General features: G+C 41.7%; 1 protein-coding gene across 5 annotated transcripts in view; it reads left to right on the top strand.

Moving 5' to 3' along the window:
- The window catches only part of LOC147029495 (uncharacterized), a 174,708-nt gene that overhangs the window by 15,823 nt on the left and 146,012 nt on the right, over window positions 1-12,873 (top strand). For all 5 annotated transcript variants that reach the window (XM_085871951.1, XM_085871949.1, XM_085871950.1 and 2 more), the window contains 2 exons: window positions 3,563-3,670; window positions 11,854-11,898. In XM_085871951.1, coding sequence (XP_085728077.1) covers window positions 3,563-3,670; window positions 11,854-11,898 — 153 coding nt within the window. The remainder of the gene's footprint in view (window positions 1-3,562; window positions 3,671-11,853; window positions 11,899-12,873) is intronic.

Genomic DNA, 12,873 nt, shown 5'->3' with positions numbered 1-12,873 from the left:
ACGCGCCTCGTCTTTAATTAATGATTGAGCAAGCCGAGGAGATGCGTGGCACAGTCTGGAAATATGGCGTTAATTGCCATTGCCATTTAGTCCTCACCGGAGTTTCCATAATTGCAAAGATGATCACCAAGGTTTGAATTCACCCCCAGACTACGTGTAATTATAACCATACACGGGGAAAGGAAATACAAGGAGCAATCACAATCAATAACAACACCCCTTAACCTCTACTGATATGTGCCCACAAACCAAGGAACAAACAGGATCCTTAATTATCTATGTCTTAATGGGCCCATTCACACCTCAAGAGATAAGCAATAGATGGAGTTCGACAAGACAGTGAATATCCCAGCTGTGCCAGCAGGACACAGTTTGATGCATTGCGATAACACGAGCCAGCAAATGAACACCTCCGGGCCACAGTCCTATCCCAAGATACGAGGAGGCGAGAGGGCGTGGCTGGCTGGGTGTGTAATGGCGGAGAGCGCAGCAAATGTCGAGAAGGGTTGACCATTCCTAATTACAAATTTTACCCCAAGTAGTCACAGAGAAGCACACAAAATCTTCCCTCTGCCTGGTCATATGATTCACCAGGTGGAGGAAAGATTTGTATGTGGATCGGCATGTGCTCACACAGTCTTTCAACAAGGATTGGCAGGAAGTGAGGCCAAGGAGTTCCAAGGACTTCACCTTTTCCAGGGTCTGTTCAGAGAAGTGGATTGGAGGGTCTGTTTGCCAATTCTTGTGGTGAGACTGTGTGAGCACATGTGACTTGCCTGCATTGAACATCATGTTCCAAGTACAGTCGCTGTCCAGTGGCTTATCTTGTCCATGTCTGATGAAAGGAATTTGGCAGCAGCCAGCCTTCACGTCTGATGTATTCTTCACAGTTGAAGTCATTGGCAAAATGGTATATGTGGTTAGTTTTCAAGAGAATTAAACAGATCATTGATAAGGATCTATAATAATATAGGTCTTAAGAGACTGTCTTGTGGAACCCCACCCTGTAGGGAAGTATAATTGGAAAAGACCAACAAGGGCCACCTACTGTTTTCGCTCAGAGAGGAAATCAGAAACCACTTGAGTAGGGGGCCCTGAATACTAAAGGAAGACTATTTATTACTGTGTCTGAAAGAGTGCTCCCTTTCAGGTGAGCAGTAAGTATTCCATCATATCTAAGGTGGAATGGTCAGGTTGGAAGCCAAACTGTTGTCAGAGATTGGTGAGTTGGAGAAAGTGGGTACTTTGCTTATTATCGGGCGAATGCTCGGTCTATAGTTGAGGGGACCAGTTGTGGAACCTTGTTTTTGGATAAGAGTGATGTGCTTCTTCTGCCGGCATAGCCTGGGTATTTGCTGGCTTCCCGGTTTGCCCTCGACCAAAGTCGTGACAACAACAGCTGGGTTGAGGGACAAAATAGAGATTTCAAAAGTAACCAAAGAACAGTCATAGACTGGTACTTACGAAATCGTCAATGTGACCTCTGACCTTGTCTAATAAAAGCTGTCTCTCGAGAAGGTAGCGACACAAACCAGAAGTTTCTACGACGATTCTGTACCAAACCATCAAAAATCTTAACGTCGACCGAAGCAAAAATCTCCATTTCTCCACGCAATTATTTGATATTATTTTATCAAAGTCACAAAACCGTAATATTCGGCCATCCACCAACAATCTTTACATAATCCGACGGCTTAGCGAGTCAGGCATGCGACGATAACCTTTATTGGGATAAAAATGACTTTTAAACACCATCTTTATCGAAAACACCGTCAGCGCGCACATGGAAAACCTTTACGTGATCAACGACGCCTCTGCTCGAGCGTGCTGCATCACGTGACGAGCTGTGACGCGGCGAGTGAAATATTTTTTATACAATCTTAAAACGTCTCCAAAACATCCGGTTTTTTTTTTTTTTTTTTTTTTACCATAATTTCGACAACCGAGTTTTAAGCGTCCTAAGCGATCGGAAAAAACTGAAGACAGAATTAAAATCGAAGTTAAAACGAACTCGTAACGTCGAGCGAAGCAAAAATACTCCATTTCTCCACATGAACTTATGGAATTATGTTTGACCTCACTGTGACCTTGACCTTTGACCGATTTTGACCAAAATCTCATCAGCGCAAGCCATCACCCTCCTGAATCACGTGGTGTAATTTGACATTGGTAGCTTCTTCCGTTCTCGAGTTATCGTGCCTACAAACAAAAAAAACACAAACAAACACACAAACAGAGGACGGAAGTCATCAATATACTTACGAAATCTTTAGATTTCGTAAGTAATAATTATACATCAAATATACATTAAATTCGGAAATAAAAAAACAAAATGTTGAAGCATAGCTCATTACCATGAACAATTTCTTTCAGATGTCTACCAAGGGTTCAGTTCATCCATAGTGGTTCAGCTATCAACCAGTAACAGATCACACAATGGACAATTTAAAATCCAATTCAAACCACTCAGCCTGCCTTTGTACAGGGTGGACACAATGTCTCGTCACTCCTTGTAAAAATTGTGACAGTGCCTTTGGGTGCAGAGTGTTAATTCGTTTCCTTTTTCCCTTTTTGTCTGATTGAGTGAATACCACTGATGACCTCAAACAAAGCAGTGAGACTTGTTTTTAATTGGACAACCACACAAATGCTCCGGAAAATGTCGCACAGAACACGGTGCAAAATTATTCTCTGTAATGACAATGATGGAGAACAAACTGATCCACTGGACCCTTAAGGCTTGTATCATATGCTGTAAAATGTGCAGTAAAGTAAAAGAGTACTGGAAATGTATGTGAAATAAACTTGTTAGAACCCTTCAGTGTTGTTAGCTAATATGATGAAAGGCAATGTCACAATTTATACGTGTGACAAGACATTGTGGCCACCCTATAGAGTGAGATTGGGCAGCTTTGGTTTGTTAAAGGTTCCTATTAACCCTTAACATGTGGAATCCATCCATCCATTGGGACCATACTCTATGCAGAGTGTTGGTGCTGCCAAAGCAGTCTCCTTGGCTATTGGGCACAATCCTGGACGGGTCGCCACTCCGACGCAGGACACCAGCAAGCTGGTACTCATTTTGCCAACCCTCAGAAGGATAACAGGCTGAGTCAACCCCACCTGGTGTTGATTCAGCAGCCAACAGGACTCAAACTCAAGACCCTGAGATCTGAAGCCAGCCAACACCAGGCTATAACATGTGGAATGCAATATATGCATACATTTGTGTGTACGCAAGCGCATGCATTAGTTTTATTTGTATAATTCATATTAAGACGACAATGAGATTATAATGTCACTTTCCCTTATTCCTCTTTATATTTGCCTTTATTTACGAGTATTCTTTAATTGACATCTTTTTCAAATACAGCCAAAAAATTGGTCTAACTCTCTTTCTGAAGAACAATGATGTATTTTCCAGGCAACTCCTCCACAATGTGCAACAAATATTTGCCTTTCGCACCAAATAAATGTCTTTTTGTCTAAATGTACACATTTTCTGTAAATTATTTTGTGCTGTTCATAATATTACTTGCCCCATTGATTCTCCATAATGCAGGTGAAAGAGGGATCGGGAAAGCAACACAGAAACCGTTGCACTATAAGGGCACGACATTTCATCGTATTGTCAAAAATTTCATGATTCAAGGTGGAGACATCAGTGATGGTGAGAATGTTGAGATATTTTCCTTGCTTTCCATCAATGTATTGTTACGTTTGTGGGGAGGGTGGGGGGGGGGGGTTAGATATGAGCAGATAGCAGACAGGAATGTATAGAGTAACATGGTCCTTGTGCGAGTAGATGGCCATCTCGATATATAAGTAGGGAAACGTCAGTTTAAGTATTGTCTTGTTTGCATTTGTTCCACACAGAGGGGTGGTGCATGGTAATAAGTATGTATTAATGTTAAGGGAATTGTGCATAAAATGTCAATGTAAACCTCTACTGGTGGGCACCAGGAGACTAGGCACAAAAGAGGTGGGTGGGGCAGAGCTATGAACGGCTTCCGAGGGGCAGAGCAATGGATCACCTGGGATGGGCGGAGTGCCGCCCCAAGAGGGGGGTCAGAGTTATGTACTCTTCCAAAAGGGACGGAGCGTTGCCGGAGGGGGAAGAGCCAAATTGGCATTTGGTGGAGGGAGTTGGTGAGAGGTTTGAGAGTCCAAGGGAAAGACAACAAACGAAAAGGAGTTGGTCTTTTTTTTAAATACATTATCGAGGCTCCCATGAGAGCTAACATACAACGCACAACACGTGGGGGGGGGGGGCAGTAGACAAGAGGCGTGGGAGAGGGAAGGACAAAACAGTGGAGAACAGAGACATTCGTTCTGGGGAAGGGAAAGGGATTGGGCAGGTAACACGAGGTAAACAAGATGGACACTACAGGGACTTTCAGGAAGGAAAGCCGAAAATTTGAAGGAGGTGGGGTTAGGGTGGATTAACGGGGGTATAAAAGATTGTGGTTTTGGATGGGGGAAGATAAGAGATGGTGGTGAACAGCTGTTTTGAAGGCCTGGAGGGAAGAGTGGGATTGAACGGAGTGAGGGAGTTTTTTCCAAAGGTGGGAAAAAAGAGGAATGAAAGAGTGAAGGTGAGCAGTGATTCGTGATTTTGGTAGTTTTACCAGAAGGGGGTTGCTGGCAGACCTTGAGTGCCAAGGGGGGGGGGGCGAGAATGGAGATGAGATGGTAGAAGACAGAAAGACCACCTACCTGCCTGTGGCGAGAGAGTGAGAGGCCCATAGACTTAGCTTCACCGCGGGAGATACCAATGATCCTAAATGCCTTGGTTTCCACAGCGTGAAGCCGAAAAAGGTGAGAAGCAGGATCACCAGCCCAAAGGGGAGAGCATTACTCCATCAGGCTGCGGACAAAAGCTTTGTATGTGGTCAGGAGCTCAGGTGGGCTGAGGAAGGACTTTGCACGACGGAGGATTCCCAGTATGCGACTGTCTTTGGAGGCCAGGTTGAAAATGTGGCTTTCCTAGGAAAGATCATGGCAGATAGTGAGACCCAGAAGCTTGAATGAAAGGACTTCTTCCAGAGGATTGTTGAGAAAGTAGATTGGTGGGGTGGAGGGGGTGGGGGGTTCTAAACGGCAATTTCAGAGAGACATAGTGAGAATGTGAGACTTGTCAGGATTGAAAGACATGTTCCACGTGTTGGACCAGTTTGGAGAGTTCGGCCTGAGATTTGTAAGATTATATTTTCTGGCTTGTCTCAGTATGGACACACACTTGTCTTATGTAAATATGCCTTTTCCAGGTATTATGTAGATATGACTTTTAGAGCTTACCAATACTGCCACTCTCATTTTCTTCGAAGATTCAAATCAACCAATTTGCATGTAACACTATTCCCACATTTTGGGGCTAAGGGCTATTGCACCTTTGCTGTTTATTATTTTGAGGATGATCACAAAACTTCTGTCACTCCATCTACAAGATCACCAACTTTATGATAATTTCTATAGTATAATCACCAAGTTTATTGATTCTGAATGTTTACTTCCATGCACCTTGTATAGAACCAATGCTTTTCCGTTTCAAAAAGGTGCCTTTTCTGTTTCCAAAAACCCTCATTTCTGTTTCAAAAAACACATTTTGTTTTGTGTTATCATTGAAAAAGAAGCAGATGTTTATGTACTTGCATTGGGAAAAATACAATTTTCCTTAAGTCTCTGCACCTAGTTCCTGGGCAGTATATTTTGCCATTACGGTGACACAAATGCGGGGGATAATCAAATGAAAATTAAATTATAAAATGCAGACCGTGGGACAATTTGGAAACCAGATCGTAGGAAACGGCATTTTAAACTGAATTAATCTTGAATACGATGTCTGTGTATGCTCACCTAAAAAGAAAGTATATTAACCTAGCTACAGGAGTGGACCAAAAAATGGAAACATTTGGTAAATGAAGGACAGACACAAAGTATATTGAAAGCAACAGCTTCCACACAGGTGTGGCCCATGTATTAATTAAGCAAATAACATCACAGCATGCTTAGGGTCATGTATAAAAATGCTGCACAGGCCTGGTTGTCTATAATTATGGCTAGCATGGCTGCAAGAGGCGACCTCTGTGACTTTGAAAGAGGGGTGATTGTTGGGGGCGCGTTTGGCAGGAGCTTCAGTAACAGACATCTCAACTTGCTGATGTTTCACGAGCAACAGTGTCTTGGATGATGTCGGCAGGGAAAGACATCAGCAGCAAAGGGCAACAGTGGGAGGAAGCACATACTCTAGGATCGTGTTATCTGTGCATTAATTTGAAGTGCAAGGCAAAGCAGGTGAGCAACTGCAGATCAATTGACTGTAAATTTCAACCTGGGGTGTGAGCATAGAGTGTCATCAAAAGCGGTCTGCCAAAAACTTCACAGAGTGGTGTGGTGTGCATAGTCGGTGTGCAGTCGGTATGCAAATCCATAGTCGGTGTGCAGTGCACAAATTGCTCATCAGACCCTGGCAATGCACGTTTGTGAGTCCTATGGTACAAAGAGCGCAGTCAATTGACTACCGAGCAGTGAAGAAATCATCCTTCACCATGTTGTTGATGAACGGATGACTGCACGTGTGGCGCAAACCTAAAGAACTCTACAACCCTGAGTGCTTGATTCCAACAGTGAAGGGTTCTGGTGGTTCTATTATGTTGTGGGGAACATTTTCCTGGCATGGTTTGGGTGCAGTCCTTCCTTTAGAAGGCAAGGTGAATGCCAATCGCTACTAATGGTACTGAGTGATCATCTTCACCCAACGTTGCAGCATTTCTTTCCTGCCGGGAAGGGTATCTTTCAGGATGACAATGCCTCCATCCACATAGCATGTGTGGTCGCCAATAGTTTGATGAGCATGACACTGATGTTACCATGTGTCATGGCCTTCTCAGTCACCAAATCTGATCCCAATCGAGCATTTATGGGATATTCTGGAATGACGCCTGACACAGCGTTTTCCACCTCCCTCATGTTGGTGAGTTGATTGACTTTCTCGTGGAAGAATGGTGCAGCATCCCTCTTACAGAATTCCAGATGCTGGTGGACTTTATGCCACGGTGCACACAGGCCATACTGGCCGCACGTGGTGGCCCGACTCCCTATCAAGTGACTTTTCATTGGTGTTTCCATTTTTTGTCCATGACCTGTGTATCTACATTGACATAAATGCACAAGGGTTAAAAAAATTTTTTTTTTTAATGTTTTTGATAATTTTCTCGCAATTTCATCTGTATTTCGATGATTTTATTTGCCAAAAAAAAAAAAATAGTTTCTTCAAACTTGCAAGCATGTGCATGTGATGACCGACGTTTTATTTTTGCCAATAATGGTATTTTCAGGTAACGTTTTCACCGGATTTTCAACAGTGGGGTAAGTTTTAAATAATATTAGAACTGCCACTTTATAACTGCTGGCAGTGATGACTGGGTACCAAGACGTCCGGCTTTGATAAAAATACAATCCTGTATACAACAATCCTGTATCGATACAACACGGGATCGACGAGTTACGAACCGAGTAACACAAAATGTTAAATCTATTCATTACGTATGCAGTCAGTCCTTTTTCCTGGGGACATTGTCGGTATAAATTTAAACGGCGTTTCAATTTCCTGAACACGAAGTAATAAATGTGTGGGAAATGTCACCATGGGTCCACAGGATAAACTGTAACTCCCCTGAGTAATACGAAGCCCCCCACACGAATAATACGAATCTCCACTATGCGGGATTGATGAGTTATGGACTGAGTAATTCAATCTATTTATTGGATTCGCTATATATGCTAGATATCCCTTATTGTTGGGTTGTGTGTGTGTGTGTGTGTGTGTGTGTGTGTGTGTGTGTGTGTGTGTGTGTGTGTGTGTGTGTGTGTGTGTGTGTGTCTGCAACGCGAGGCTCCACAGCACAAACCAGCAAACCGATTTCAATGAAACATTTGTCAACATGTGCAGTATTTATTGGGAATGTGCGCGTTTGAATTTCGTTGCCAAGCAACCACCCGTTACTGTGCAGCTGCCGAAAAAACGCGTACAGTATTTTCAATACTTGTCTTTCAGTTTTGAATGTAGAGAAGCGAGACTTCGGAATTAAACACTTCGAGATATTTAGAAAATTTTACTCGAGCCGATTTTTGATTGAGATTTTATTTTTCAAATGGTAGTCCTTCAAAAATCAGGTATCTATTCACCATCATTTTTTATGAGGGGCTTAGGAAAGTGGGCGGAGCTTAGGGAAAGTGGACGTGGTTGATGAAAAGTAGGAGTGGTGTAGGAAAGTGGGCGTGGCTTATGGAAAATATTGTGTGGCTCAGGAGGGGTGGTCAAACAAGAGCATTGAGAGAAGTTTATCGGGTTTTCCGTGTGTGTGTGTGTGTGTGTGTGTGTGTGTGTGTGTGTGTGTGTGTGTGTGTGTGTGTGTGTGTGTGTGTGTGTGTGTGTGTGTGTGTGTGTGTGTGTGTGTGTGTGTGTCTGCAACGCGAGGCTCCACAGCACAAACCAGCAAACCGATTATTTTTCAAATGGTAGTCCTTTAAAAATAGGGTGTCTATTTACCATCATTTTTTATGAGGAGTGCCAGTTGGCAAAATACGCAATAGGAAAAATCTTGCCAGGCAGAGGAACAATTGTATGTGAACCAATACGTCTTGGCAATGAATCTTCGTCGGTGGATCGGTCAGAATGAAAATCATTGTATCCAGAGCTTCGATCCTTGCAAATCCCTCGTCGCCTACCGGCTTGTTAGGTAAGCAGTTAGCCCTTTGGGTCCTAAGTTTTTCGGTTTTTCAAAGATGGTGCCCATATCATGTGACCCATGACATAATTATCAATTAAGTATGCTATCAAAAAGATACATATTACGGTGAAAATTTCGTTTAAATCGGATTTATGATTGCCGAGAAAATGAATCTTAAAGCGAAAAAACCCGAAAATTGCTGGCGGAAGAAGAAAAATAATAATAAACAGAAGAAAAACAATAGGTTACCTAGCCTTGTAGGCTTGGCACCCTAATTACCCTCGCCAAAGGAGAGGGTACTGCATTTGGGTCCGTTTGTTTGTTTGTCTCTGTCTGTCTGTCTTTGTTTGATTGTCCACACAGAACTTTCATGTTTTTCTTCGCAACCGCTTGTCGGATTGAGACAAAATTTTCACCATGGGAGCGACTACTCATGTAGAATATTTGATTGATAATTATGATGTCATTGGTAACGTGGTGTGGCAGTCATGTTGAAAAACTGAAAAACTTTGGACCTCTATCTCTGAAACCGTACCAAGGAAAAAAATTGACTCTTCATGGGGAATAGGGTGATTTTTGGTTTTTTATAACCTCATTTATTTTTTAATAACCTCATTGGTGCCTTCGTTATGACGTGATAATTGCATTTGTACAAGACTGGAATTTTTTTTTGTGAGGGTCATCTTGGGATAAAATGGTCACCAGAAATTTTTTTTGCCATCATCGGTCATGTGATTCGGTAGCCATATTGTTTTTACAAAAACATTCAAAAATCTTCTTCTCTGAAGTGGCTGAACAGAATGAGGCGAAACTTTACACATATGACTACCTAACCATGAGGAACAAAAGGTTCACACAAATTACATCATAGGTCACATGTTTTGGCAGCCATATTGGATTTACCATAAAAATCATCTTCTCCAGAACAGCTGGACAAATCGAGAGGAAACTTCACACAAATGTTCCCCAATTCTTGGGGATGACAGGCTATTCACGAATAATTGATGTCACATGGTCTGGCAGCCATATTGGATTGAGCGAAAATCTTAGAAAATTCTTTCTCTTGAACCGCTTAATCAATCAATGTGAAACTTCACAATTGATATAGTCGTGATGGGGAATATATGTTTTAAATTTCAACTTGATCGTATGCATGGTCTGGTAGCCAGAATGATTTAATTTATTTGATCTGCGTTTGGTTTTTTTTTTTTTTTTGAATAGGGCTCACTTGGCTGTGCGTGGATGGGTTTGAGGGTAGAGGAGTAGCATCTGAAACCCAAATCCTATCCAGGTTCCTCCTGGTGACTTGGTCTTTGCTTTTTGTTTGCTTGGGTTCCTTCTGATTGATCCAATGCAGGATTCTACCTATTTGGCCTTCAATTTAATTTGATTTGAAATGGAATATATTTTAATCCTATTATAAATTCAAAAGAATAATAATAAACGTCATGGGTCAGGGTCAGGTGTCTGATCAAAGCGGGGTTGCATCAAAGCGGGACGTCTTGGTAGCCGGTCATCACTGCCAGCAGTTATAAAGTGGCAGTTCTAGTTATGTCTCTTATTTATTATGTAACACACCAGTACACAAATGCCACACAAAACTACACAAACAGCACACAAATCAAGTCCTGGCAGGGGCTGCAATTTCTAATTGCTTTTTTTTTTCTTGTTTCACTTTGTCTGGGTTCTCCATATCTTATTAGATGGAATGTTTTTTAGTGCTGTATTTTGAAGCAGCAATCTAGATTTGCAGCGAAGCAACGCTCGCCCAGAGTGGCTGCGATTGACCTGAACACAGCATTGGCTCTGCTCGCTCTCTTGTGAATTGCCGTGTAATTCCCCCCGTGTCAGATTTGTTTTTCTGTTTCAAGTCACTGATTCCATGAATTCTGGCCGTTTTCGATGATTGCAGAAAATCACTGGCTCTGACTTTGTCTTGTGGCCCACCAATTCTTTCATCCTAGCATACAAACTTGCCTTCTGAATTTCCATTGACACACTGAACTTGTGTGTTCTCTTCACCTCTTCAGCAATTGCAAAATGTATTCCACGAAGCTCTTTTTTCACACAAAATAATTGGGGTGGGTGTGTCGTGAGTTTGCATTTATATTATTCTGCATTACTATGAAATATAAAAACAGTTTGGATGTCACATTCACAAATTCTTTCTTTCATCATTATGTCCTTGTATTGGTACTGAATGCCATTGTTTTGCTTCCTTAACCAAAGCAAGTAGTTGAAGAAATTTGCTCATTTCCAGACTTTTTGGTAATTAATGAGGAGGTACGCATGCAAATTTGCATTAATTTTGACCTTTTACTTCGAGTTACAAGCAGGGTAGCATAACTTTCGTGATGACTCGTACACAGTGACACCAGGCTCATGGTGGATCTTGTACAAGCAATACAACTACATTACAAATACCATTATCCCCACGCAATAACTCTTATCTGCCTCCAAGGCCTTCATCCTTAGCTTGATGGAATACTGCCCTTCCTTCTAGACTGGCTTCCAATTTCCCAGTGTTCCTCCTTGGAGTTTCCTTCTGTATCCATTTTGTGCACCCCATGCATGTGTTTTGCGTCCTGATCTGTTCACTGTACTAGCTCTTCCATGAGCCTCGACTATGTATACAGCAAAAAATACCATTATGGGAACATTTTAAAACACTTTTAACGAAACCTTGTAAATGCAATCAACATTGGGGGGTGCATAAAATATGTACCAATTTTTTTGGATTCGATCCCAGGTTCATGCCAAGTGGGTGGGGACTCAGGATCACATGGTTCAACATGGGAGATAAAATTTAAACTCAAAATTTGATGTTGGGTCATTCCTGGTGGAACTTTTTGCCATCTTTCAACATTGCTTGAGGTGGGAAGCGTGGGGATTTGGGATGGCGCGTCATCGACTTTGCTCTAGTTGTATTTGTACATGACATCCATGGATGCTAGTAGGTACTCGACAAGTCATTGTAGTATAGTATATTGAATACAATAGTGGGATTCAAGGATTAAAAGCTATGCACTCAGATGGGAACACAATGCAGGCCAACTCAGATTCCTCTGGAAAGGTTTCAACCTACTTTCTTCATGTCTGAGAAACCCTTTTCTTATTTCAGGGAATGGCAAAGGCGGTGAATCGATTTACGGTGGCTTTTTTGCAGGTAAGATTATGCTTATTTTGTTTTCTTTAAATTTAAAATCGTGTTGTTGTTGTTGGTGTTGTTTTTTAAACTCAAATAATGCATTCATTCTGTGAATATGTTTTCTCTTTGTGTTTTTTTTTTGTTTTGTTCAAGTTTTATGTTAAAGGAAAACTGAAAAGCAAATTGAGAAGCGATGCATAGACATCAAACCCATGTCATTGTATTCAGCACCAAAGTTATGTCAGTGAAAAATAGTACATTAATCTGGTATATCATGAAGGTGTCAATGGAGTAAAACTGCAGAAAGGTTAACCGTTGCCATTGTAATTTGAATGGCAAGGCCAGCAATGTTTTTGCAAAATATGACCTCTTTCCAGGAGTTTTTCATCATGCCTATCTATGGCTGGACCTCATCTCGGTTTGTGGATGCCCATTAAAACTCGATAACTGACCATTAGACGATGGTTTATCCAAAAGAAAACTGTGATTCTGTGAATGGTGCACCAATTGAATAGGTCATGGTTCTTGCATTCTCCAGATTTGGACATCTCCATTCCATTACAGGTCTCCAGCTTTTTTTCATTTCCTGTGTTATCTTCGTCAACTTGGCACTCCTCTTCACTTGCTTTTGTTTCCCAGGCAATCCCTTTTATCAAGATGAAATCGGATGGATAATATCAGATTATCGGCACAGGGATACTTCAACATGTCCGTACCTTAGTGACACGGATTTTACGTCCACTACACATCACACATTTTTTTTCTGTGCACTCCCTTGTTTTCAAGTCTGTGCAACATAGACTGATTCAAAAATGCACAATCTTGTTCTAGTTTACACTTTCTTTTCTTCACTGGTGCTAAAATAAGGAAACACCAAAAACTTAAATGCAGGAGGAGGCTATTAGGCCCATGAAGCCTGCACAATCACACCAACATCTTGGTACTACCCATCCCGACTATTTCTAGATACCTATCCAACACAGTTTTAAAACG

The sequence above is a fragment of the Eptatretus burgeri genome, chromosome 3 (genome assembly GCF_056783735.1).
Source record: "Eptatretus burgeri isolate ZD-2024b chromosome 3, Ebu_testis_v1, whole genome shotgun sequence".
Lineage (NCBI taxonomy): Eukaryota > Metazoa > Chordata > Myxini > Myxiniformes > Myxinidae > Eptatretus > Eptatretus burgeri.
This window is presented reverse-complemented; position numbering and strand designations above follow the sequence as displayed.